A 27,453-nucleotide genomic window follows, 5' to 3' on the forward strand; every position below is an offset into this window, starting at 1 on the left:
TTCGGATCGGCTCGGCTCGTATGCACCTCTCTATTCACATGTAACATGGACTTAAATTCAATTATATCAATTTTACCTAACATGAAGTTAAGAGTTCAATATAGCCCTTGACTCGGACCAAACTAAGGTTTTCATACAATAATGATGCACAATAAGTGCCAAAGATGGATGAGATCATTGACAATTAAGTGTGTTTGTATAGTCAAAATAAGTATTTATTCAGTGCTGGTAGTTAGTTAATCAATTTTTCTTCTTTCTTTTATTCCCATTTGAATACGTCTCCTTCACACTCATCTACCTCTCTAGTCCCTACGTATACGTTAAGAGTAATGCTACAGCCACCGAAGGTTGCGTACTGAATCTATGCACTGAATGACGTGACAAAATCTTGACCGTTGATTCATTATCAGTTAATATTAATCAACGATTAAGATTTTACCACGTCATTCGATGCACAGATTCGGTGTGCAACTTTCGATGGCTCTATCATTTTTGATACGTTTACCCGTTGATTTCGTCTGTCAAAGTCGGTACTAAAATCAGTGGCAGTGAAGTGATAAAATAAGTAACCATACTGTCATCCAAACATATCTAAAAACCAAGTTGTAATGTGATGTTTAAATTAAAACACCGCACGCGCAGTCTATGTCAAATGATGGTCAAGTTTTTCCAAAGCCCACTTCTCACTTTGGACTTCTTTTTCACAGTACGGTCCAGCAGAGCAGCACCAGCTAAAGCTAATGACCCCAATTACAGGGCGACAATAAACTCTTATTTGCCCCCACTCCCCATTATCGCCTCTGTAGCTTTTTTATCCTAATTGTATCATCATCATTCATCATCACCTTCAATCCTGAACTTATCTGACTCAGATATTATTGATACAGTATATGGGTATCATTGAATCCCTCATCACTCAGTACATATAAAAATCCATCAGTTGTGCTCTGCAACTGCGACTGCATCATAAAAATAAATTTAAAACTCCACCTTTATCACGTGTCTAATATAGGCACAGCACATGGCAGGCTATTGGGGTCCAACCGCCCTCCCACTATGACCTGATGACCAGACCAGTGGCCATAGTTAATATCTTCTTGGTAGTTGCTTCTTTGTGAGTTGTCTTGTTTTTTGGCCGTTAGATCATGTTTTCTGTTTTCTGACGTGTGATTATCATGATCAAATATAACGGCGCACATTTTCTGGTGGACAAGCCAATTAATTTATACAATACACAATTTCATTTTTGGGTCACTGCATCTGACGCTGACAAAGGATACTTCGGTAATTTAAACAGTACGAGAACGAAGATTCCTGCCGAGAGATTATTTACTGCTGCTGACTCCTCAGTAAGCGCTCTATTCGATCAATCTTGAACTAAAATCAATCTACAAGCTTACAATGAGCTACTGACACGTCAGTAGAACACGAAGATTATAATACATCGAGAAACACCAAATAAATGCCTAGATTGCAGGCCTTACCTTCGTCGCCCGGTCGGGCTCTGTTAACTTCAGCTTAAAAAAACAAAAAAAACTCCAGACGTACGGATATAGTCTCAACTCGCAAGTCTCAACTCAAGTCAAAAGACTCAAAACCTATGATCCACTTCAGGATTAAATTACTCTCGTTCCTCGAAATTCATCGATTTCTCCGGCCATGACTGTTCCAAGTTGCTTCGTCTCGTCTTTAATTGAGTGTTAACGAGGAAGCTTTATTCATATCGAGCACCGACACCACTCCTCCGGTTCTAATGAGCATAAGTGAAAGACTTTCTCTGCAATTCGTCCAGTTTTGACTTCTATTTTTTAGTTTCTTCACATTTGAATACGATGCAAACAGGTAATCACGAGTATCATTTAAAAAGTTTGTTCAATTCACTCATCAAGTTAGTGAGTACGTATGTTTTAGGACTAAATTTGTCGTGGATCATGTGAAAAGTTTTAGACTTTTGCTTTTATAACTACTGACAGATGACATCGTTTGATAGAAAAAAGAAGTTGCTCCATTGCAGGATATGATATCAACGTTTTGTTTCAAGAAGCCCAAACGCGTTGGCTGAAGCCAGCAGAGGTACTGTATATATTACAAAATCACGAGAAGTACGAGCTCAACCAAGAGCCCCCTCAAAAGCCAGCTGGTAAGCTCCATGCTTGTTGCTTCTAATTGAGTAAATGTATTCATAAATTCCCATGTGCCAAATCTTCTTCACTGAATGGTTTTTTTGAACGGCGGACACTTCTCCAGGTGGATCTGTGTTTCTTTTTAATAAGAGGGTACTTCGGTTTTTTCGTAAGGATGGTCATAATTGGCGCAAAAAGAAGGACGGGAGAGCTGTAGGGGAAGCACATGAACGACTTAAGGTTTGTGAAGATATCTATGTAATTTTATGTTTTGGCCATTGTTTTCCTTCTTACTCTGACTGATTTGTATTTTCTTCATTTTTTATTTTGGCTTAGTTTAAGCATATCACATCTCGGTATACTCTGGTCTCAGAGATGTTTATCATGTTATGCGATAAAAGTTTTCTATAATTTTTTAATCTGTGTTAACTTCCATTATGTGGAAATAGAAAAATCATTCAAACGGTGGCAAACTCTTAAGGCCCAAATTTTGATTTGTTCACCAGATTGAGAAGCCCTCCCTTTTATTTGGATATTAATCAAATTTCCATAGGAGATTATTCTATTCTTAAATTCTGTGGTTTGTCAAATAATCTTCATTTGTCTATTTTGGGATCTGTTATCTTCAGTATTCTAATTGGTCCTAATATTTCTGATATGAGAACTGCATGTTCTAATTTCATGGCACCCCAGTTTGCTCCCTTTATAGAACAATTGGGGATTGTGTCTAAATACTTGCATAGATGAGAAGATAGAAGAACAGAAAAGTTAGGAGGATAAATATCTTAAAATGCAACCATAAGTACCTCAAGTTGTGCTTGGAGGTAAGTATTTTCCTAATATCTTCAAAATATTGAGCTTCTGATGTAGGATGCAAATGCAAATTCGGAGTTTTGCTAAATGTGAACAGATATATCCTTTCTGTTCAATTTAAAAGTTATTTGTGTACTTACATTAAGTTTCTTTGTTAATTATCTTGTTGTCTTGGGGCACTTCATGTTTATTCTGTGATCAATGGAGTACTATATATTGTTTGTTTCAGTCTGATAGATCTCATTTTCTCTGCATTCTAGGTTGGAAATCTTGAAGCTTTAAATTGTTATTAAGCGCATGGGGAGCAGAACCCTAATTTTCAGAGGCGTAGCTATTGGATGTTGGATCCGTATGTGTACTTGCAGTATTTATGGAGTGTATATCTTTTTATGCCTTTGAAGTTTACTGGCATGTCAGCGAATTTTTATAAATCGAACAAAATGTTAAATTTGTTAGACCATAATCCCTGCCTAGATTAAGAAAAATGTTGTCAGTAAACTAATTAGTGTTCTAGCTCAATTTTGATATCACTTACTTCTGTTGCCTTAAAGGGGTTATTGACAGTTTTTCTTGATACATTCTTGGCAGGGCATATGAGCACATAGTTCTCGTTCACTATAGAGAGATAACAGAGGTATGCATTTATGAGCCTGAATATAGTGAAGTCAGATCTCCCCATTTTGTACTTCTAGATTTCTAAACATCATTTACAAACCACGATTCAATCTCATAATTATGTTTATTGTTATAACTATAATTATTCTTCAAGCCATAAATTAATCACACTTCATCTTCCCATTTTATGTTTGCATTCCTCCTTTCTTTCTTCTTCTTCTTCTTCTTTTTATTTATTTTATTTTTAAATCTTAGATTTTCTAGTCCTTCTACGTAATCCTAGATTCTTTTTAGCTGAATGTTGCTTAGCCTGTCCTGATAGACCTATTTTGAAGACCCAATCATTTTAAACAAGCAGAGTCTAGGGTTGCCATGATGATTTGATTATGACATAGAACCACTTTTATGGTAGGGATTTTTGGTTCAACAATATCATTAGCACATTGATCATGATTTAAGCCTGTTTCACAGACTACTTTAACTTCCCACCTATGCTGTGCATACTCTTTACGGTTGTTGTATATAACCCATTAAGTAGGTGAAACTCCTTTTTGTGACTATAGTTTGCTTCTTCTTTGTGTAATAGTTGTCTGGTGCCCTCCATTGATAATAGCATCTAGTGAGGAATAGCTTGAGCTTCAGACTAACATCATTGATTACTTTTTGTGTGTTCAGGGAAAGCCTAGTCCTGGATCTGTTGCAGTATCACCAGGAGCTTCTTCTTCTTTCCTTTTGAGTCCAACCTCTTACACTTCTCAAAATCCAGGCTCTACCTCTGTAATTAGTGATTCATATGAACCATATCAGAGTTTATCTAGCCCAGGTTCTGTAGAGGTTAGCTCTGAGATAGCTATTAAGGATAATGGCATAGACTGTAAAGGGGAAATTACTAATTGTGCTGGAGGTGAAGTTAATCGAGCTCTGCGAAAGCTGGAGCAGCAGTTAAGTTTGAATGATGAGATAATCGAAGAAATTGATTCATTATCCAGTCAGGATTTGGAATACAAAAATGAAATGTCCAAGCAGGATCAGTTTGGAGCTTTACTGCAAAGCTCAGAGTATGCTTTACAAGGACAATATAACGGTGGACATGCTGGATTCCTAGATGATTCAAACAATCTTGTGCTGTCTCAGAATGCAGGTCGGTTAAGTTGTGTTATATATGTGCTCAAAGTTGTGGTGTTCTATAAGTTCTGAGATTTTAACCACATATTCTGTATCATTGTGTTCCGCATTTTCTACTCAAGATATTTTTTCTAATATTTTTATGATATTGATGATTTTTGTTGCTGAATCTGATATATATTAGTTTAATTGAGACTTTAGGGCATTTTTGACTTGTGCAACTCCTTCTATTACAATTGTTTTATCTAATCACTTTGTGCTTACTATGGTAACTATGGAATAAAAAGCATCTGCCTGGAGCAATCAAGGATGTGCTTCAAGTAAAAGACTTTTTTTTTTCTTTTTGTGTGTGTATATGTGCATTTTCCTTCAATAGCATATGAAGCATTCCTAATAAGGATCAAAGAAATGTAAGGAATAAGCTTAACATGTCTAATCAAAGAGTTGGCTGGAGGCCTAGCTTAACCTTGTTTATAAGGTTGGAATGCAAAAACATGATTTTAAAGTTTATTAGATTAATTAAAGTTAGGTGTGAACTAAGGATTTGCTTGATGGTTCATGGAAAGGAAATACATTTTTCGAAAAAGGTTCATGATTTTTTATTGTTTAAAAAGAAACCCTAAAAAAATTATTTATTCTATTTGAAATTTTGTGGTAGTTTGTTTGGGTTTCTGAAGTTTTCCTTGTGCATCGTTAGCCATAAAATGTTCAATTTGTTGCCTTTTTTCTTTCCCACTGTCCAAGAAAAACATAATNATTCCTAATAAGGATCAAAGAAATGTAAGGAATAAGCTTAACATGTCTAATCAAAGAGTTGGCTGGAGGCCTAGCTTAACCTTGTTTATAAGGTTGGAATGCAAAAACATGATTTTAAAGTTTATTAGATTAATTAAAGTTAGGTGTGAACTAAGGATTTGCTTGATGGTTCATGGAGAGGAAATACATTTTTCGAAAAAGGTTCATGATTTTTTATTGTTTAAAAAGAAACCCTAAAAAAATTATTTATTCTATTTGAAATTTTGTGGTAGTTTGTTTGGGTTTCTGAAGTTTTCCTTGTGCATCGTTAGCCATAAAATGTTCAATTTGTTGCCTTTTTTCTTTCCCACTGTCCAAGAAAAACATAATAGATAGATTTTGGGTATTTGATTGATCAGTGCAGAATGTTGTGCCTTTCCTACAATTTTCAGGTTAGGGTAAGCATCTTATGGATCCACTTTCTCTTGTTTCCGTTTTGCTTGCTGTGTCTATTGCATGTTTTCAAAATTGATTTTTATATACAATTAAACAGGAAATAAATCTAAAACTAGCTGCTGGTGGGTTTACTTTTGTAGCTGATGATGGAGAGCACTTATACGGGCATGGTTATATGGTTGAAAGTAAAGAAACTTCACCTTGGAAAGACATGTTGGACTCATGTGAGAACTCATCAGGTGTCGAGTTGCAGGTAAACTATTTCTTATGTTTAATGGAAATGCTAAATTAACAAAGAAAATTTTAGTGTCTCTTCTTTGGCATCATCTTTGATATCTTGTATTATAGTTGTACACATTTGTTTCTGGTATTGCAATTAGTCATTTTCTATCTTAAGCAACTTGTTTAGTTTGGTTTGACAATTTGTCTTATTGATGTTCGTGTGGATAAGACCAACATATAGAAATGCCTTTGTTTAAAGCTGATTAGCATTTGTTTCATTAGAATAATGCTTTCATGCTTCTAGGGTAAGCTGCAAACTTCTTCAAGAACGGCACCAGCTGAAGAGCAGGAACACACTCATTGGCTGAATTCCAATATCGTTGAAAATCGTATGGTTCTTTCTGTTTCTTAGCATAATTCTGCGTTATAACTTTTGGTATCTAGTTAATTTTTGACAAGCTCTGATAAGTCTTTTGTATCACCAGCTACTATGATGCTGCCTCAGGAAGTTGAGAATTTCAAAATTCCTGCATATTCTTCATTAATAGGAACACATGAAATTGATTCTGAATACTATACAATGTTTTCTCACCAAGAACATATTGGAGCGTCTCCTGAACCAGATTTGATTTTGACGGTTGCTGAAAAGCTGAAATTTAAAATACGGGAAATTTCCCCAGAATGGGGCTATGCCACTGAACCTACAAAGGTATGGATTGTAAGAGTCCCTGTATTGTTATTTTTTGTGAAAGATTTTTATACATATGTGGCGATGGTAGTATATTTCCCATAATGAATATCTTTTTTGGTTTGACGAATCAACTTAATCACTTCTTCTGATCAATCATGTCATCCTTTTCATGGGTTTGTTCCAAATCTGGTTGAGGCAGCAATGTCCTTGGGTGGTTTTATTCTCTATGATACATAAATCCTCATTCCCATGTATATTTGTGATGCACCTGTTACTTCAGAGTTTTTAATCTTCTTCTACGTCCTTCCTTTTTGTTGATTAGAAGTTCAAAATACTGAAGCTGAAGTTACTCAATGCAGGTCATCATTGTTGGATCTTTTCTGTGTGATCCATCAGAATCTGCATGGGCATGCATGTTTGGTGACACTGAAGTTCCTCTTGAGATCATTCAAGAAGGCGTCTTGCGTTGTGAAGCTCCTCCTCGCCTTCCCGGAAAGGTCACCCTGTGCATCACTTCTAGCAATCGGCAGGCTTGCAGTGAAATCAAAGAATTTGATTATCGAGTTAAGGCTAGTAGTTCTGCTCATGATAATTTAACCCAAACACAAGCTACTAAGAACCGGGATGAGCTCTTGCTACTTGTCAGATTTGTCCAGATGCTTCTGTCTGATTCTTCTCTGCAGAAAGGAGATAGTATGGAGTCAGGATGTCATCTATTGGGAGGAATGAAAGCCGATGATGATTTGTGGGATCAAGTCTTAGAGGCTCTTTTAGTCAGTAGTGGGACTTCTTCTAGTTCTGGTACCATTGATTGGCTTCTGCAAGAGCTTTTAAAAGACAAGCTGCAGCAGTGGCTATCTTCAAAATCCACTGGAGATTGTGAGCAGTCTGGTTGTTCCTTGTCCAAGAAAGAGCAAGGGATAATTCACATGGTTGCTGGGTTGGGCTTTGAATGGGCCTTAAACCCAATTCTCAGTCACGGAGTCAGTATAAACTTCCGGGATATTACTGGGTGGACAGCTCTTCATTGGGCCGCACGTTTGGGAAGGTAAACTACAAATCTATTATGATTGTTTGTATATGTTTATGTTTAAATTGTTTATTTGTGTTTGTGTGTGTGAAATGTCTACAAATTAGGAGCAGATTAAATTGAATAGTGCTGGATTTCTTCTGTCTTTGTCACTTCTGTACTTTTTTTTTCCTATATTGAAAGGGATATGCCAGATGATCAGATGCGAAGTAGGATTATAGTTATTTTATGTTGCTCATAGATAAGCCTGGTCCAAATGTCCAATTGTTCAATCCACACAATAGTGTCCATGTGGGCGCCACATTATTTAATTAGTTTTAAATGCAGAAGTGTTCTGCTTGCTTGATGTTGTGTTCATCAAAAAACTACTTTGTTGAACTTATCAGTTGTAACTCATCTTCATCATTAAGATGTACAACGATTTTAAAATCTTTTACACATTTTATCAACTAAATATTGGTTTATTTGATGTATAGCAGTTTTTGAGAGGTATGTATTTCCTTCTGTAACAGGGAAAAAATGGTTGCAGCTCTTTTAGCTTCTGGTGCATCAGCTGGGGCTGTAACAGATCCCAATGCACAAGATCCAACCGGAAAAACCCCAGCATTCATTGCTGCCTCCAGTGGACATAAGGGACTTGCAGGTTATCTTTCGGAGGTGGCACTGACTAGCCATCTTTCATCCCTCACTCTGGAAGAAAGTGAGCTTTCCAAGGGCTCTGCTGAGGTTGAAGCAGAAATAACAGTAAATAGTGTCTCAAAGGGAAGCCTCTCTGCCACTGAGGATCAACTTTCAATGAAAGATACCTTGGCTGCCGTCCGTAATGCAACTCAGGCTGCTGCACGTATACAGTCTGCTTTCCGTGCACACTCCTTCAGAAGGCGACAAGAAAGAGATGAGTATGGTATCAGTGGGCTTTCAGCTTTGTCAAAGCTGGCCTTTCGTAATGCTCGTGATTACAATTCAGCTGCTTTGTCTATTCAGAAGAAATTTCGAGGATGGAAAGGTCGCAAGGATTATCTTGCTCTTCGCCAGAAAGTTGTCAAGATACAGGTACTGCAGTTTTTGTCAGGATCATTTATTTAATGATGTCCACAAATCACATATTGTAATTGGGGAATTGTCTCTTTGCTTAAGTATCCGTGCATGAAGTCATACTACCAAACATTGATGTATCAATCGAAACTACGATACATATCAATTGTAGTACAAGTGGGAGACAATGTGCAAAAAATTTACCTTTTTTAAGTTTCTTGGCAGGCTCATGTCAGAGGCTATCAGGTTAGGAAGAAGTACAAGGTAATCTGTTGGGCTGTTGGAGTTCTAGATAAGGTTATATTGCGTTGGAGACGGAAAGGTGTTGGCTTGAGGGGTTTTCGGTCAGAATCAGAGCGAAATGATGAAAGTGAAGATGAAGACATTCTCAAAGTGTTCCGAAGACAGAAAGTAGATGCAGCCATTGATGAGGCTGTCTCACGAGTTCTGTCTATGGTTGATTCTCCAGATGCACGTCAGCAATATCGTCGGATGCTTGAAAGGTTCCGACAAGCTAAGGTATGTAGAATAATTTTTTAAGCGAAGGAATGTCTTGGTCTTTGATCCAACTAGTCAATACGTAACGTTAGTATAGTTAAAGCATTAAATATCTGTTGAGATGCTGTCTAGCTACCAGTTTACATAAGCATAATTTTTACCAGAGTGAGATAAGAGGTCATGATCACAACTAAATTTGCTACTATCTTGTGTTTATTCTGGCCAATAGAATATCTTTCATCCCTGTAGGTTATAAAACCAAGGTTTATCATATCAGTTAAGAGTAAAGATTCTATATTTTCTTTTTCATGGTTTACAATGTTTGACCATATTCAAATACTATATAATCTTATTTAGTTGCTAATTTGTGTTAAGGGACATATTAAGGGCCTCAGCATCCTCCTATTGGAGTCTGATGACTTATACAATTTGAGATGTTATTCTAGTCCAAAATCATGAAACGTTGATTGCCATGAGAGGATGTCTTTTATTTACTTGGTTATGATCCAAAAGTAGTTGTTCTTGAGTTGGCATCTTCCCTAGCGGCGAGACTCTAATTTCTGAATTGAATTGATTTAACTATTCTTGCAGGCCGAACGAGGTGAAACAAGTGAAGAAGCATCATCAATATCTGTAGATGATATTGCCTATACGGAAAATGATGATTGGTACCAGTTTACTTAGAAGCAAGTTCTAATCTTCCTAACTTATGTTATTTACTTGATGACTTATCCTGGGGTGTTCTCTCGGAATATGCTTTGTAAATAGATCTCTGGATTTCATGGTATTAGTTAGTGATTCTGATTAACAGTCCATATTCCCATATTAATATGTGGATGTTGTAAATGCTTCTTGTAGCTGCTGAAGGCGGTAACCTTCTCTTTTCATTTTCGTTGGGAAAGAAAGAGATTGCACATGCCAACTTCATGTTCCATTTTTTATTCATAGTTACAATCCTGGGGGACAAAAGTGAAATGGGATCTGAACCAAGAAAGCTGTCAAGGATGGTTTTTCTTCTGTAAAAATTCACGAAGGCAAAATCATATAATTTCCACTTAAATTATAATGGCCATCAACTCTTTGATTCATTTCATTGCGTTAGAAATTACAAATATTTTATTTAAATTCACTAATTCGATAACTGAAATTATTTTTCCAATGTCATAACATAATCAGTAACTGTTAAATTTCTGGCGAGCAACACTGCGGTACCGTCACCGTCACCTATGGTTATCCTGAACGGTAAATCAGGTATTGTGATGGTCGACCTAAAATGATTGGTTTTCTAGCCGCCGCGATAGGGTTAGATGCCACGTGTAGCTCAGCTATTGTAAACGGTGAAAGCAAAACGGTTCGACTTTATTGTGAAAATAAAACCCAAAAGGGAAAACTCTAGCTTTCTAAGAGAGAGAACAGAATATGGAGTCAGATGACAAAGTAGAACTCATCAGTCTTGCAATCGAAAAGCTCATAGAAGAAAAGAAGAAGAAGAAGAAGGATGGCTCTTCTCATGATGACCAGCTTCTGCTTTCCAATTTGCTTTCTCAGGTAGGTATTACTAACCTCAAGCCATTTTATTGCTTGTTCTTCATTCATTTCTTGTAAGTTTAGTTAAAAAATCCGGTTCGCACATCAGTGATATGAAAGAGAAAAATGAAAAAGCTTGACTTGGGTCGGATTCAAAATGTGTTCCTTTTGTTATTCAGTGGTGGGTGCTTGTTAATGATTTATTGGCAGAGGCAGAGTCGTGGATTCAAAATTGACTAAGCTATGTCGATCTAGTCCTGTTAATCGATCAAATTGTTTACCCTATAGAAGGAATTTATAGTATATGTGAGCTTAACTCTGAATTCGATAATTTATAATTTTAAGATATGGAGCATCATGGTAGAAATAATAATGTATCAGTACTTTCTATTAATAGTTGGAATCCCTAAGAGGAGATGAAGCGCTTAAGCAATCTGGGGGAGTAACTGAACCGGAGGCGGTAACTTCGCCTGCTGCTGTTGGCGAATCACACTCAAAGGGTGTGGATGGTAGTCAGCTAGACAATGGAGGTGCTAAAAATGATCTGGACGAGATTGCCAATGAGCTGAGAAAGTTGAAGAGACAGAACTTAATAACACATTGTCTTCTTTCAGCTATGATTGTTCTCACTGTTGTCTGGCAATTATCCGAGGTCAAACTCATTTGGCATCTTAAGGAAGGATTGAGCCACCCAGTTAGATCCGCAGGAAGTATGCTCATGGGGTTCCTAAGGCGCTCACGAAACAATGGTCAGTATAGAGAAAGAATAAACCTAATTGAATCTCATCTCAAAATGCCGGAGCTACCCCATATGGATTTATCAGAATTTCGACTGAATGGTGAGAAGGCACTGAATCATCACCGTAGTGCTTGGCATGATGCTAAGAACTCCCTAATTGAATTTAAACCACTCCCTTCTCTCAAATTTCCGGAGATCCCTCATAAGGATTTATTGGAATTTGTTGTGAATGGTGAAGAAGCTTGAAACGACATTGCGGTGTTTGGAATGAAGCAAGAAATGGAGTTGTTGATTATGGTGTTAGTTGGTTCAATATATTATGTTTGCATTGGAGCAGAGTAAAATGTGTGCACGTCTCTTTCCCTTATCCGTCAAATTCTTCAAGAAACAAATGTATTATAGTGTTATTGTCCTGTAATCCAGATGTTTAAACTGTTTATTCAAGTTGGATGTGTTGTTAAATAAATTGTTTGGGTTTTTGGTAATTGTTCACAAAGCCAAGAAAAGTTGGTCTTCAACCTTCGAGATGCTTTTATCTGGTTCGATGTGTAAAGAGCAGAACATGCCCTCTCCTCAACTTTTCCTTTGTACTCGTTTATGTCAATCTTATGTGTTGTTGATGTTGTTCAACTAGAGTGTGGGATTGAATTTAATGCGAATATGGTACACAACCTTTGAGCTGCATTTCTTATGAGACAAGATGAGCAAATTATGGTTCACCCACTTAATAAAATACTTAGGGTCTGCTTGAGAGTTTTATGATAACAGTTATGAGGGTAAATCATCGTAGCGGTTTTGAGGGTAAATCACTGTAGTGATTTTGAAGAGTTTTTAGTAGCAATTTTTAAAACACCAAACCTGTGTTTGAGAGTTTATTTTCCAGCGGTTTTGACAATTTTTTAAAATGATAAATTTATATATATGTCCATAAAAATACCCCAACTTCAATCAGTACTTTGGAGTTTTTTTTTTTTTTTTTCAATTACCAATACTTAGTATCAAAGTTCCTTTCAAGTTTAATTTATTTGTAAGTTCTTTGTATATTATTTAATTTATTTGTATGTTCTCACTGAAATATGTAATTTAGTTGATCACATTAGTTATGTTGCCACTATTAGCATACTTGGTAATTTGACTTTCACTCAACAACTAGGTTTGCTGAAAATATATCCAAAAGAAGACAAATTGAGCTTCCCACGTTACCAATGAGTTTGGGTTTTTCATTGAATAACCCAATTCATATCCAAGAACAGCAAACTCTGAAAGAGAACTGTTTCAAAAAAAGAAATAGTTTGAATATATGGAACCAAAATTGAAGCATCCATACACTCTAATTTTCAAAAACAACCAATTAAAGAAACATTGAATATTTAACACGTATTAATATTCCAGATTATGCACCTTTGGTAGTAATTTAGCATGAAAACAAAAAGTAGAACATAGCTTTTCGAGCACCAATTTTTGTCAAGGAGCGGAACAGAAAAGAGTTAACTCCTAAAAATGTATTTGGACATGCACATAAATGTACAATCTGGGATCCCCTCGTGAATATATATGGTTAGATCCAACACTTGTTAACTCTGCATTCTTTTAAGTGTTCATAGCATATGTAGTACGTTAGAGAAAATACGATAATTGCTAGTTGTATTCAGAAATCGACCAAAATAACGACATTGGAGCTTGACTGCTATTGTCACCATAAGAAACCATTTTAACCGAGAAGTGAAATGGAACATGTCCAAACTTGACAAAAATATCTACTTTGCAGCAGCAACAAGGGCAGATCTAGCTTTTGTAAAAGTAGAAATGAGAGATCCAAGCTGTAGCTCGTCATTTCATCCAAAACTCAATCTGTACCTGCAAACTGTATGAATCATATAATTAATGAAAAAGCCATTGCATGTTCCAACTACCGTCAGATTTTTTTGTTGCAAATTAGAGTAGACCACGAAATAATAGTGGGAAGGGGTTTTTTTAAGATAAAATTTTTAAATCAGTCAAAACTATTTGGGATGTTTTATAAACTCCTCAAAAATACACTATACTAGTTTTGGAGGGGTTTTTAAATCAGTCAAAACCAGTTCATAAAAAATCTGGTAAGTAATGGTTTTTAAACACCTTAAAACCAGTCTAATTAAAAACCCCCCAAAACTAGTGAAAAAAAAAAAAACTCTCAAGCAGGCCCTTAGATTTTTTTCTACTAGTTTTGAAAAAAATTTAATTTGCCTGGTTTTAAGATGTTTTAAAATCATTACTTGTTAGATTTTTAAACACTGATTTTTACTGGCTTAAAAAAACTCTAAAACTAATATAATGTATTTTTGAAGGGTTTATAAAATACCTTAAATTGAGATATTTTGATTGGTGTCAAAATTGTATCCCACGAATACTTTATCGGGCATCTCCCAGCCTGCTTCATTTTTCGGTGTACAGCAAATTTCAATTCCAACCCAGCGCCATTTGCTGCGCCAAATTGGTGTCCTGCTACAGTACCACGCCAAATTTGGTGCAGTACGGTAGCTCCACCCAAATGGGTATGATACTGTTTATAGATTAAATTTTTTTAATAAATTTTATTATTTGTATTTAAATTAATTTAATTATTATTTATAATAATGATATAATTCAAAAATAATAAAAAATTAAAAACAAAACTTTATTCAATGAAAATATTAAACTACAATAACTCAAAATAAAAATTAACTCTAATTTAAAAACATTTAAATTAAAAGAAAATATAACATAAACTAAAATAACAATTTAGTATTCCGATGGATTAGTTTCAGATCTTATAAGATCATCAAAATATTAGAAAGAACTAAAGTTATTTTAAAATCCTTAATCTTGTTGTTGGGCTCTTTTTTGTATAATTCTTGTTTACTCATTTTGAAAAAACCCGCGTAGAAATTTTGCTATCTTCTTGATAATCTATCAAAGCCAACTTTTTCATTTGGATTTCATAATTATTATTTAATAAAAACATTATTCCTAATTCCTAATATTTAATTAATATATATATAAATAATAAATGAAATATATTAATTGTGGATTATTACAATAAAAGAAAAAGAAAGAGAATATTCTAAAAAATATTCATTTTGGTGTAATATTTAATGCACTAGGTTGAAAATACAATAATATTTTATACCAAAAATTACACCAATTCGGTGTGAAACTTGCACCAATTTGGTGCAATGTGTTAGAAATGTTTAAAACTATCTCAATTATATAAAAAAAAAAATAATCATATTATACGTGTCTTCAACTATATTAAATATAAAATAATTTTAAACAATCATCACAAAAAAAAAAAAAAATATATTAAAATCTCATTATTCCTAGATGATTTCTTGAAGAAGTTGAGTTACAATTTTTTAATCATTTCAGATGATGCAAAAAATGACAAAAAATAATAAGAAAACTTTATTACATTTAAAATTATAAAATACTAGTAATTACAAAATAAATAAAGAGCTCTTAACTTATAATTGAAAAAACAAAACTTCTAAATATTGATTGAAATTGAAAAAAAAAATTGAGCATATATTTATCATTTTAAAATATTGTTAAAACCGCTAAAAAATAAACTCTTAAACAATGTTTTAAAAACCGACCCGGGATAAAACCCGGCAAGAGGAGCGGGTCCCGGGTCGACCGGTTTAACCGGTTAAACTAGTTGGTTCAACCGGTGAACAGTAATTTGATGACGTCATCAAAATACTGTTCCCAGAATACATTTTTTCCACTTTTGTAAATTCAATAGATATAAGCTCTGTCTAATCCTGATCATGCACAAACAGGCCAGAGAATGATAACTCTTTTTATAAAATAATAAATGACAGATAATTAGCTCCATTGCAAGCAGGTGGGAAACAAAGTGAAAATGCATTTCACTTATTTAAGGCTGAAACCATGAGCCTACTCAAGTTCTTATTTACATACATCCACATTATGCTCAACTATCACAGCATATTAGAGGCAGGTATACGTAAAAGCAAGCAGCCAAAATGTCTGCAACGAAATGTAAATTGCATAATATCAAGTATTCCTGAAAAAGACTTGATGATGCACAATATTTCTTTAAACCCAAACTATGACTATGAACTTGCTCCAATTATTTCCAAGCACCAGCCTAAGTCATTCTACTAGCCTAGAAGATTCATAAAAGAGATAAAATCAATGAAATTCAAATCAATAATTTGATTAAAATTGATGACTTGATTAGTTAATAAAACTCCGGTAAATGCACAACAAATTCATCAACTAGTAAATGTTTTAAGCTGATATTCCTAGAGTCAGAGTTGGTTGATCCCTTATCTAGAGACAATATGTACAGAAGGTTACAAAATGAGAGAACGGTATCGTTCTAATGCAGCAGAAATCAACATTCCGAGACCTCTTCTGCAACCAAGATCCTAACATTTCAGCCCTCACACCTCAGGAAGCACTCCAGGAACTGGTAGTTAATGAAGCCACAAACTACGAAGGCTTCCCATTTCGGTTCAGGCCTAATGCCCTGATCATGCACAAGACCTGAAGGCTGAAACAAAGACATGCCTACACCGTGACAGTTACCTACTGGTGAAGATGAGCTGCCGTTCGTTGCCCGTCGGGGAGGTGGAGCTCGGCTGTGAACAGGGCAACTATAAAGAGCTGAGTCAGATTCAAGCAATGTGAAGAAGAGTGCGTGCAGCTCCGAGATCCAGATCGACCGTGCACTGTGCAGCTTCGAGAAGAATCAATAATGAAGACGATGGATTACGGCGTAGATCGGCGGTGATGAAAAGTGGACGCCAGAGAAGATCGCGAAATGAGCGGCACCCCAGCTGACGACGAAGCAAACCGTTGACGGTGAAGGCTGCAGGGACAAGTTTCGACGCTGAAGGGAAGACTCCGGTGGTAATTTTCAGAGTTCAGTGAGAGTGAAGCTTCAGAGTTCAAACTTTCAAAGCAAAGGGTGGGAAACGCGTGAAAATGGGGGGGAAATGAAATGATATTGGGGTTTACTGTTTAAGTTTTTTATTATTAAATTTAATTATTTCATATTATAAGTGTTGACCGGATTTTTTAAAATGGACGGTTGGACCGGTGGATGCTACAGTACACCGGTCCAACCACGGGTGTCAACGGGTAAACTAAAAACACTGGTTTTTAGGCTCACCCGGCCCGGCTCACCCGGCCGGGTCCCGGTTCAACCGGCCGGGCCGGGCCGGATTTTAAAACATTGCTCTTAAACACAAGATGAGTATTTTAAAAACCGTTATTAAAAATCTCTTAAAACCGCTACAGTATTTACCCTCATAACTTTTACATGAAACTCCCAATCGGATCTTTAACTTTACATGAAACTCCCAATCGGATCTTTAGAATTCACTCCATTCTCAAAAGCTGTAACTAACGGGTGAGATAACAAATTGATTGGAACTTGAGAGTTGGTGGATTGTTGACAATTGGCAGATCAAATCCCGAAGAAGAGAGGTCTGCCAATTCATATTCTGTCTTGAGCCAATGTTTTTAAACCTGAACCAGGCCTTGACCCGGTCAAGGGCCAGTCTCCGGATCAGCCGGTTTTGATTCATTCTAGGCAACCATGTTCAAAGAAATACAAAGAACTAGGTATTAAAGGTACAAGTAAAAGCAAAAATACAAAGAAAAAAGGAATTAGACAATTGCAGATTTTTTGATTCATTCTAAGTAACCATGTTCAAGAACAGCCTCTAAAATCAACTAGAAAGCCTTCAACCTCCAATACTCAGTTTAGAAGAAAGCATCTTTCACCAACTCAACCATCACAACAAAGATGTTTCTCAATACAAGTTCACGAAAAAGGCACAAGGAAACATTTAACAGAACCAACCAAGAAAAAACCAAGTTTTCATTTAAATGTTTAAATTGAATAAAAATTAAAGCAAACTTGTTTCAATCCTTCAGGCCATATATTCCCTTCAACCGGCCATATATTCCCTTCAACCATCTACTCTTCATGCATAGTTCAACCTGAATATGTCATTCAACACATAAAAGCTTCCCTGGGGTGTTGGCATCAAATGGAACATCTGGGGGCAGAAAGCATGGCAATATCATCGTTAGCAGCAATCATAAAACAAATTAAAAGAGAAGAAAAAACCCAAAACTAATGCAGGTCTTAAACAATTGCATTAATCTTCAAAATGGACATACAAGATACTCTTGAAACTAAATAGTATGCTCAGAGGAGAAGGGAGTTAACATACAAAAGAGCAGACTGTGTTGTAGTACTAAATTTTTTCTATATCATTGAACACATAGTTTGGAAGGTATCAAATAAATGTATTTTAAACCACTAATCGATTAAGGAGAGGATATCTCATTGCCATTTGATCATATATAATAAGTATGGTCAGTTAGCTGGAAAGCATAGAGTAGGAACAAAGGAGATACTGAAAATTGCACTGGACAACTGAACTAACTCCACATTAATTAAGGCTCAACAGAAGAGTTCCAAGTGCACGGTGAAATCTAATGGTCTCGCCTGAAGTGCTTGCTGTGACAAAAATTGAATCATCATCAGTTACTGCTAGGAAATGCCGCACACTGATCATCAATGGCACTTCCAGTCCAGCCAAATCATGTAAATCCGAAGAACTCTAATGCCTTCAATAACATGCACTTAAGAGGGTTGTTGAAGGCCAAAAAGTATCATGTGATAAACAATCCCACATCATGTCAATGCACACTCAACACACCTGCTTAAATGAGAACATGCAATGACTTTAAATGTCACCAACATTATGACTTTTTCTTAGGCAACAAATATCACCAACACACGGCTTAAAGTGAGTAAGAAATTTAACTGCATCCATACATAGGCAAGGAAGAAGAGAGAAAGAAGTGCCAAAATACAATATGGATTAATGAACATCTAAATTATAAGCAACAAAAGCTATTCAGAGGCCTAGCATTTCATTATTAAAAATTCATCTTCATATAACATTGGTTCTGGAATACAAATATATCAACAAAGAAAACATAGTTAATATCCGAAATAGTATCTTAAATTCAAATGCAATGGAGAAACTTAACAATAATTTTGATAGGAACTTAACAGACTATTATCAAATGAGAAAAATTATAATAGGCTAAAACTTCTAATGTCTCCAGATAATTATAATACTACAAGAAAAATGCATTCACAATCATATTACGCCTAAATCACATCCATTCAAGACTTCAGTGACTTTAATGAACACAATGTTTTCCATCCAAATACCATAATCATTTAACTCAAATAAGCATATGCTATACAGTTTTTAAACTAACAATCACGCTTAGTGGTCAGTCTTAACACTTCTCATGGACATTAAATTTTAAAAAATAAAAAACTTGACAAACACATCAAATTTATATCAATAGAGCAGTGCTGTGTGCATGCCAAACATCATGCAATGTAAATAAATAAAGAATTAAAAAATTCATTTCTCAAATATTTACATCTAAAGACTATATGCGATAAAAATGACATTGAAATATATAACAGAAACGTTTCATTTATTATAGAAAACATCAAGAATTAAAATAAAAAAAGCCCTAGATCTAGCAAAGAAACAGCAGAAAATCAGATAAAACAATCAGCGGCATCGATTAAACCACAGAACCAACAATCTTGAATCAATCGCCATCTGATCGATTAAGAGCAAAAATCAAACAAGTAGCATAGATCAGAACAAACTCAACCCAAAATCAAAATCAAAATGAAAAATAACTATAAAAATAGATAAGTGTAAGCACAGACCTGGCTGAACTTAAGAGCGTGCTGTTCACCAGCAAGCTGGAGATTACCAGAAACGAAAACGAGCATGCCTCCGGCAGGACCGGATGGCTGGCAATCGACGGTGGTAATGGAGTGCTGGCACTGCTGGAAAGGAAGGCTAGTGAGTTTGGCAACGATGTTAGGTGAGCCTTGGATCTTTTGACCTTCAAAAGTTAACATCGAACCTTCTTGGTAAAGGTTGGCGAGGCCCGTACGATTCGCATCGAAAGTGGTGTAGTAGTGTTCAACGAAAGCCTTCGCCACTGCGTCTGGATCCATCTGATCAAATCCCTACGCCTCTCGTTTGTTTAGCTTTAGCTTCAGACTGACGCGATTGAGAGCTCTAGAGAATTTATTTTTTATCCGTTTCTATGAAAAGGAGAGAGCAAGAGGAAAATAGAAAAAGGGTTTTCCGGTTTTGGTTTTATATATAGATCTAGGGCTGAGATTTGAAATTGAAAAGATCAAGAGTCAATACGCATTTGATCGGTTGGTGTACATTACTACCTGCCGTTATTTATATACGCTCTTTACTGTTTTATGTGTTAATTAACATATTGAATAATTAGGGGGTGGCTCTCAACTCTCTGTTTAGTGTTTGCGTAAATTTGACGCTGCCGCCGCTTCCATAATAATTTTTTCGCTCTTTTTTTTTTTTTTTTACAAAATAGTTATGACGTCAACAGCGGTGATCGAACATCGAACCCATGCGGGAGAAGCCCATCAGATAACAAATCAAATTATTATGTCACTCGGAAGCAATGAAGAAATGAAGTGTACAAATCCGACAAAAATCATAGGATTACTCAAATTTTGATTAAACTGTCACTGTAGTTACATCAATACCTAGTACACCAAGCTGTTGGCAACGTTAGACCTTAGTACATTAATATGATAACAATGGAGACTATAATTACACAATAATCATCTTTATTAATGTAATAATTATGTACATGGCGCATTCTCCCCGTGGTTGATGATGAAAAGCCTTCTTCAATTCTTTCAACTGAATCAATCTCTGTCATACACACATTTTCAGCTGAGAGAGAACCCGAAGACTGAGAAATTGTTGCAGTTTTTATTGTTAGAAGGGGGGAAGACGACAGAAATACTGCATAGCTCCTACTTCTAAATACACACTCCTTAATCAATTGGGATTTCTTCCTATCCATTTTCAAGTAGTTGTAATTCTTAAGTAATCTAGTGTCCTATCAAACAGTTTCAATTTTGCACAGCAATCGATCAATAAACTGAACTGCTGTTGTATCTTGCTCTTGAGCAATCAATAAAGACTCGATCCCACTTCAAATCAAGCATGGCTTCTATATACACTCTCTGCCACAAAACAAATATTTTCCTGGAGAAATGTCAAGCATAGCAAGAAATCAATGGAGGTTCTGAGGCTGTGCATCAAATTCTTAAGAAATAGTGGTTCAAGAGGAGTAACTAGAAATCAGATGAAATTAATTGAGGTCAATGGAGAACTCACTCTTGGGAAGAACTCTGAACACATTTAAGCAATTAAAGCATCCTGGAGAACAGGTGCATTGTGCTAATGTTATCCATTCGCATTCAACAGAAAGCCCCTCTGTAGATTCCAATCTCAAACAAATGGGACAACACGAGAAACTTCCCGATATAACTGCACAGCTTCAAACGGTTTTGAAACATATCCATCCATCCCGCACTTTAGGCATTCCTCATGTGTAGCTTGGATCACATCTGCAGTCATGGCCAAAATGGGTACATGCCAGTTTGAAACATTGTCATCATGATGAATAGAATTGTTGTAACGGTGTTCCTCCTCTCTAATAATCCTTGTAGCTTGAAACCTGGGAAGCAAGGAAATAAACAGGGTTTAGAAGTAGATTAGATCAGAATTAGCTAGCTGACTAAGAAGATCTATTACTAGTGGACTATAATAAGTGTCTCACAAAAACCCAAAATCTTCTAAACAGTCGATGATAAGAGCCTGTATAGTCATTTTCTGAGAGGTTTCAGAACTATTTATAAGCAAGAATTATTTAAATAAAAGGTCTCAAAGCAAGGAAGCATCTTATACCCATCCATTCCTGGCATCTGGATATCCATGAAGCAGGCATGAAAGGGATGAGGTGGCTTAAGCATATTGGTTGCTTTTATTCCACTCTCTGCACATTCCACATCAGCTCCATACTTTTTCAAAGCACCAGCAGCTACTCTGAGATTCACCTTGTTGTCATCCACAATTAAAATTTTTCTCCCAATAAGAAGATTACGGAGAGACAGACTTGGAATGGGATTGCCCTTATTCCCAATACCCAAGGCTCGTTGAAGATCTGCAGAAACCTTGCTGGCCCTTAGGGGCTTCGTGATTACAGTTGGACTATAAACACCAGAAATTGTAGTGTTCATTCTAGAAGAGCTGGTATGTTTAGCTAGAAGGAACAATTTTGGAGCCCCATGATCAAATTTTCTCAAGTTACTAGTAAAGAGGGTTGAAGTACTTGCATCCCTCTCCCAAACTTCTTGTTCAACAAGGACCATGTTGATAACCATATTCCCACTGCCTATGCAAGATATACCTTCATTCAAATCAGAAACTACTTGAACATGAATTCCAATACGTTGGATATGGTATCTTGACACCTTGGCCCGTGTAGGTCTGTGGTCCACAAGCAATGCTGTCATGCCTTTGAGTTCTGAGGACACAGATTTAGACTGCCCATTCATTTGCTGGCTCTGTTGCTCATTTGAATTGGAGGAACCATTGCGTAAGACAGCGGTAAATGTAAAAGTTGACCCGATTTCCGGAACACTAACAAATCCAATCTCCCCATTCATGCGGCTAACCAAATAATTGCTTATGCTAAGCCCAATGCCTGTACCTCCATGTGTTCGGGAAATTGATGGATCAACCTGCATAAAAGGGGTGAAAATACGAGATTGGGCTTCCAGAGGGATTCCTGCTCCTGTATCTTCAACTGACACAATTAGATTGATGAAATCAGAAGAGGATGATTTTAAAGAACAAGTGGATCCATCTTGATTGAAAGCCCTAAATCCTTCCCAGCTGCGGCGTCTATCAGCAACAGGATAGCCACTCAGTGTGTTCTTTGATGATGATAGAGTCTCAACTTCAATAGAGTCCATCATCTCCTCAACAAGATGGACAGTAATAAAGATGTGTCCTGCCTTCGTGAACTGCATAATTAAAATTTTATCATTTTATCACTGTTCATGGAAAAAACATACAACAGATCCTAAAATAAATGTATTTATAGAGAGATTTTACACATAGATGAATACAACATAAAGCAACGTAAATGCCTATGGCAAAATTCATGGAACAATTCCCCAGAGAATGTCAATTTTTTTAATCCATGCTATTTCATTAGGTCATTATTTCTCCCTTGAAAAGTAATAAACTTCCAACGTATAAAAATATTTAAATTATGGAAACCATAAATTCCCATCATAGGCCCGTCTTCCCCCTGAATTTCCACAATGTGTAAACATCTAATTTTTCAAGTCAACCTAAACCAAATTCAACAGAGAATTGACTGCATACTTACTTTGATGGAATTCCCCATGAGATTGCTGATTATCTGTCGAAACCTCACTGGATCACCGACTAGAATTTTAGGAACCCGATCAGAGATATAAACTGCCAACTGCTCTTGCCCGCAAAATAATTTATGCAAATTTCAAAAGTTCATATATTAGACCCCCCAAAAAAAAAGTTTTAATTATTAATGCAATAGTAGAGACACGTACCTCTAACTCTACTCCTTTCTCTTGAGACTTCCCAGAAAAGAGAGACAATACATCATCCAGAACTGCCCGCAGATCAAAACTCACTTCCTCAAGCTCAAGCTTACCAGATTCAACCTTTGCTTGATCCAAAACCTCATTTATAAGAGAAACAAGAGTTTTTCCACTGCCTTGGGCAGTTCTGACATAATCTTGTTGAGTTCCATCTAACTCTGTGTCTATGAGCATATCCAACATTCCTGAAATAGTCATAAAATTATGCATTCATGGTTCTCTGACCTTCAAAAAATTAATTAATTTTCTAAACAGTATTATGCTGATTTGAACTTGCATAGAAAAACAAGAGAAAGGGCAGCTACAAAACTCACCTAGAACACCATTCATTGGGGTTCTGATCTCATGAGAAACAGTAGCAAGGAACTACAGAAGGTTGAAATATGTTTAGAACCGCATCAACACAAGAGATGAAAATTAAACAAAGCATAACAGTTTGAATTACAAGTATCAAGCACCTGTGACTTTGCAACATCAGCTGCCTCAGCCTTTTTTTTGAGTTCCATCATCTCTTTATAATCTTCTTCAACTTTGACAATTCGACTCACGGTTGCATAGAGTATTTGTCCAACAAGAGATGCAATCACAGCGATGGCAACAGAAGTTGTTATTGCTAGCCATGGCCACGGTGATTTCTGCTTGAATCTGCATTAAGACCAAAACTCAGGTCATTCACCCGTTTTAACTTCTTTACATCTTGTCCACTAACAGAATTAAGAGGCATTCAGAATTAAGGTCCTCTCAGATGGAAGATGCTCTAGTTCTTTGTAAGATCTTTACAGCAACTTTATGTGCAGGTGCAAGGAATTTTAACTGAACATAGAAGCCTAAATCAAACAGAAGCAAAACCCAAAGTATTCAAAGAAATATCAATTGACTACCTGCAACGCATCTCATGTTTTCTATAGGGATCTCCAAAATTAAGAGAGCTAAAATGCTCCAGCTCATCATTTGATACATTTGAACCATACATGCTGATTGGGTGAGATGGATTGGTAGTGTCATACACATTGACGAAGATGGTTTGTTTGCTTGCAAGCTGTTGAAGTAATTTCTCCACAAGTGATTCAATGTCAAAGACTCCACCAAGATACCTGCTTGGAAGCAGTAGAAAACATTAGAGAAACTCCTAGGCATTCTTCTTCCAACCACCGTTTAATACTTCCAAATGCAGATTAGAAAGACATTCATTATTACTGCACTTGAAGTACCTTATGACTTTATTACATTTCTTCTGGATCATTGTTCTCTACACACTAAGTTCAGCAAGTATCAATCCCAAGAATTAAGTCTATTTTTTTTTTTTTTTTAAAAAACAACTCTTTCTTTCTCCTTTTCGTACGCATCTATATTCTACAATATGAAAGCTTTGTGAATGAATCTGTTTTTATACTAATTCCATTATCAAGGATCATCAAGGAAATCCTATCAAAATTTTCTCAATCAATTTTAAATTTGTGATAGAAACCATACCCATCAGTAGCTTCAATCCTGTCTTCTGGGGTTGCATTTGAGGGCAGATCCCTCTTATAAACAGCAAATGTCAAAATAACTCCAAGACGGTTTGATTTGAGTAACCTGAAAGGAGCAGTTAAGACTCCTTTTCCCGATGCTCTTGCTCGCAACACATTTTCACGATCCTCCTGTAAGTACAAAAGTCATTGAAACTTTACAACAAGGATCAGAATAAGCAACTTCAAACTTCTTTAATAAATCACTGGTATGGTTCTTATAATCCAAAAAAATGAAGTTCCCGATCAAAAAGTAAGGCTGGTAAAAGGTCAATTTAGAAGCTATCGCAAAAATGTTCCACTTAACGGTCAATTCTACCACTAAAACTAAGAAAATAACCAGAATAAACATTGAGAATATAGAAAAGAAACTTACTTTTCCCGAAAGCACATCAACAGAAACCACATGAGAAATGGTATCCTGTGCAAAGATAACAGGAGCATATTCTTCTTGAATTGGGGATGGCTCCAAAGCTTCTGGGGTATAGTCATCCTTCTGAACTGGATTATGCCCGAGTTCATCCATCTTCTTAATAGTCCAGCCTTGTTGCTTTTCAAATTGTTCCCTTTCAGAGCGGAGCACCCTTACAGCATAAGCCACTCCGCTTGTGAGAGGCCTCTCGAAAGCAGTTCTTTCAGTGTACCTTGCGAAAGTCCTCTTAAATGTTCTTAAAGTTAGTTTGTTTGGTTAAATGATGCTAGTGCTCAAACTTCAAAGACAAAAGAACTCAGATCTGGTTTTAGATTAACCTGCTTACCAAATTAACATTCTTCGAAGAAACCCCATAAAAATTCACTTAATTTAACATTAGGAAGTAAAACCATAAATGATAAAAAGAAATATCATAGAATTGGAAGCAATTACATCATAGTAACCCAATAGATCCAAACTAAGTAGTTCAAGAAGTAAATAGTTCTTGTCTGTCAGCGAATTGATTATATAAAACAAAATTAGCATGCTTGACTGAATTTCTTGCTAGAAACACTACCAGAGCAAGGAAAACTGAGAACAGCAAGTCAAGACTTAAAAATTAGAAAGAGGTTCAGTGTATTAAGTTGGTAAAGTTGAAGAAGGAGATCCAATAACCTGATCAATAGCAGATGGGTTCTTGCCATGGTGGAACGTGGATATCAATATGGACATAGCCTGAACATGATTCATGCTCACATTAAACTGATCCTGTAACATCCTAGCCCTCTCATCACACATACTAGCGAGAGCCTCTTTCCTCCTTTCAGTAGTTTGTCCGTTCATGTACCAGAATACCCACATAGATGCCAAGACCCAAAAAAGCAACCACAACGCCAACACCCTTCTCCACCATACTATTCTAACTTTTTTTGACCCAATAGACTGGTAATAAAAATTGTGGATCTTCCAACTCTTCCCCAAGATCCTCTCCCAGCATTCTACCCACATCTTACGACCATCACCAAGAAAACCAGTCTTGGTATTTTCAATTCCACCATGTATGAACCAGTTCATGGAAACCACAGAAACAACCCAGCAACATAGCATCCAAAGTGAGTGCCCCACCTTTAGACCAAACCCAAACACATGAAGCAAACTCATCTAAGAAAGAAAGAAAGAAAGAAAGGAAAAAAAAAAAAAAAAAAGTAACCAGTTAACTCCAGCTAAGTTGAAACAGTAACAAAGTAGAAGTGGGTCTAACTTATTGTTAAATTCCAGCTAGAAATGAATTAGGTGAGGAGAGAGAGACCCACTATCAAATCTACAGAGACTGTCTAGTAAAACCCAACATAAACAAAATCCAAACTTCGAACAAGAAAAAAAAAGTAAGAGAAACGAAAGAATAACTAAAGCTCACCCAACTCCAAACTGAAGAATGCAACCGAGAAGACCCAATACTGAGGAAGATAAAGGGAACCAAAGAATCCCCAGGAAGTTTCTAATTCTAAAATAGAATTTAATTTTATCCAGTTCAGTACCAACCAAAGCTGAGAAAAACAAAAAGAATCGAAAATTTAGTAATCAAATCAGAAACACAACTCAACTCTCAGTCTCTCACAACAACCGAGAATCTGACAAGAAAATCTAGTTTATAGGACTAGTTAAATTCCTGAAATCAAACACTAAGAAAATGAAGCATGTGGAAGCTGTTGTTTTTGTCACGGTTTGACTCAACAATAGTTAAAAACAACAAACTGTGGAGATCTATGAACCCAAGAGAGAACATTAAAAGAAGCTAACAAGAATGGATTCATGGACACACTAATGAAAGAAACAAGAATCTATGAAAGAAAGAAGAGCAGAATACGGTGGTGAAAACGTCTACTAGCTCAGGTTAAGAGAGATTTTACACATAGATGAATAAAACATAAAGCAACGTAAATGCCTATGGCAAAATTCATGGAACAACTCCCAGAGAATGTCAATTTTTTAATCCATGCTATTTCATTAGGTCATTATTTCTCCCTGAAAAGTAATAAACTTCCAACGTATAAATATTTAAATTATGGAAACCATAAATCCCATCATAGGCCCGTCTTCCCTGAATTTCCACAATTGTGAAACATCTAATTTTTCAAGTCAACCTAAACCAAATTCAACAGAGAATTGACTGCATACTTACTTTGATGGAATTCCCCATGAGATTGCTGATTATCTGTCGAAACTCATGGATCACCAACTGAATTTTAGGAACCCGATCAGAGATATAAACTGCAATGCTCTTGCCCGCAAAATAATTTATGCAAATTTCAAAGTTCATATATT

General features: G+C 36.1%; 4 protein-coding genes across 7 annotated transcripts; 2 read left to right on the forward strand and 2 right to left on the reverse strand.

Moving 5' to 3' along the window:
• The first annotated feature begins 1,477 nt into the window (after positions 1–1,477).
• On the forward strand, positions 1,478–10,158 carry LOC116131236 (calmodulin-binding transcription activator 4). Its single transcript, XM_031416881.1, is given in 14 exon segments — positions 1,478–1,842; positions 2,015–2,140; positions 2,248–2,363; positions 3,197–3,285; positions 3,525–3,570; positions 4,227–4,692; positions 6,008–6,120; positions 6,394–6,478; positions 6,575–6,798; positions 7,140–7,828; positions 8,323–8,863; positions 9,071–9,364; positions 9,935–10,006; positions 10,009–10,158. Coding segments are annotated over 14 exon segments (2,970 nt in total). The 5' UTR covers positions 1,478–1,832; the 3' UTR covers positions 10,108–10,158.
• Positions 10,159–10,745: 587 nt separating this feature from the next.
• Positions 10,746–12,094, forward strand: LOC116131283. The gene is made up of 2 exons (XM_031416945.1): positions 10,746–10,891; positions 11,268–12,094. The coding sequence occupies exons 1-2, from the start codon at positions 10,763–10,765 to the stop codon at positions 11,853–11,855; spliced, it is 717 nt and encodes a 238-aa protein (XP_031272805.1). The 5' UTR covers positions 10,746–10,762; the 3' UTR covers positions 11,856–12,094.
• A 5,176-nt stretch (positions 12,095–17,270) lies between these two features.
• On the reverse strand, positions 17,271–19,830 carry LOC116131274 (nuclear transport factor 2B). Its single transcript, XM_031416935.1, has 2 exons — positions 19,381–19,830; positions 17,271–17,665 (listed from the first exon to the last, which is right to left on the reverse strand). Exons 1-2 carry the CDS (start codon positions 19,675–19,677, stop codon positions 17,591–17,593), a joined length of 372 nt encoding a protein of 123 aa, XP_031272795.1. The 5' UTR covers positions 19,678–19,830; the 3' UTR covers positions 17,271–17,590.
• Positions 19,831–20,173: 343 nt separating this feature from the next.
• On the reverse strand, positions 20,174–26,708 carry LOC116131186 (histidine kinase 3-like). Of its 4 annotated transcripts, none has more exons than XR_004128227.1 (12): positions 26,546–26,708; positions 25,804–26,253; positions 25,093–25,374; positions 24,679–24,848; positions 24,087–24,299; positions 23,664–23,850; positions 23,520–23,571; positions 23,155–23,390; positions 22,953–23,051; positions 21,461–22,581; positions 20,888–21,230; positions 20,174–20,755 (listed from the first exon to the last, which is right to left on the reverse strand). XR_004128227.1 is itself a non-coding variant. In XM_031416835.1 (11 exons), the coding sequence occupies exons 2-11, from the start codon at positions 26,287–26,289 to the stop codon at positions 21,002–21,004; spliced, it is 3,075 nt and encodes a 1,024-aa protein (XP_031272695.1). In that variant the 5' UTR covers positions 26,546–26,708; the 3' UTR covers positions 20,887–21,001. The 4 variants fall into 4 exon arrangements, 1 of the variants encoding a protein (XP_031272695.1); XR_004128226.1 differs by having other exon boundaries at positions 20,174–20,733; positions 25,804–26,289; XR_004128225.1 differs by having other exon boundaries at positions 25,804–26,289.
• Between the last annotated feature and the right edge of the window lie 745 nt (positions 26,709–27,453).

This window comes from Pistacia vera, unplaced genomic scaffold, assembly GCF_008641045.1.
Source record: "Pistacia vera cultivar Batoury unplaced genomic scaffold, PisVer_v2 Contig230, whole genome shotgun sequence".
NCBI lineage: Eukaryota > Viridiplantae > Streptophyta > Magnoliopsida > Sapindales > Anacardiaceae > Pistacia > Pistacia vera.

Excerpts from the sequence above, each read along its gene's own strand:
- LOC116131283 (XM_031416945.1), top strand. The coding sequence starts at position 10,763 with ATGGAGTCAGATGACAAAGTAGAACTCATCAGTCTTGCAATCGAAAAG. Across the intron at positions 10,892-11,267 it reads TTTCCAATTTGCTTTCTCAG|TTGGAATCCCTAAGAGGAGA; the intron begins GTAGGTATTACT and ends TTCTATTAATAG.
- LOC116131186 (XM_031416835.1), bottom strand. The coding sequence starts at position 26,289 with ATGAGTTTGCTTCATGTGTTTGGGTTTGGTCTAAAGGTGGGGCACTCA. Across the intron at positions 23,052-23,154 it reads AGAAAGGAGTAGAGTTAGAG|TTGGCAGTTTATATCTCTGA; the intron begins GTACGTGTCTCT and ends GGGCAAGAGCAG. Across the intron at positions 22,582-22,952 it reads TCATGGGGAATTCCATCAAA|TTCACGAAGGCAGGACACAT; the intron begins GTAAGTATGCAG and ends TTAATTATGCAG.
- LOC116131274 (XM_031416935.1), bottom strand. The coding sequence starts at position 19,677 with ATGGATCCAGACGCAGTGGCGAAGGCTTTCGTTGAACACTACTACACC. Across the intron at positions 17,666-19,380 it reads ACGCTCTTAAGTTCAGCCAG|ATGTTCCATTTGATGCCAAC; the intron begins GTCTGTGCTTAC and ends TTCTGCCCCCAG.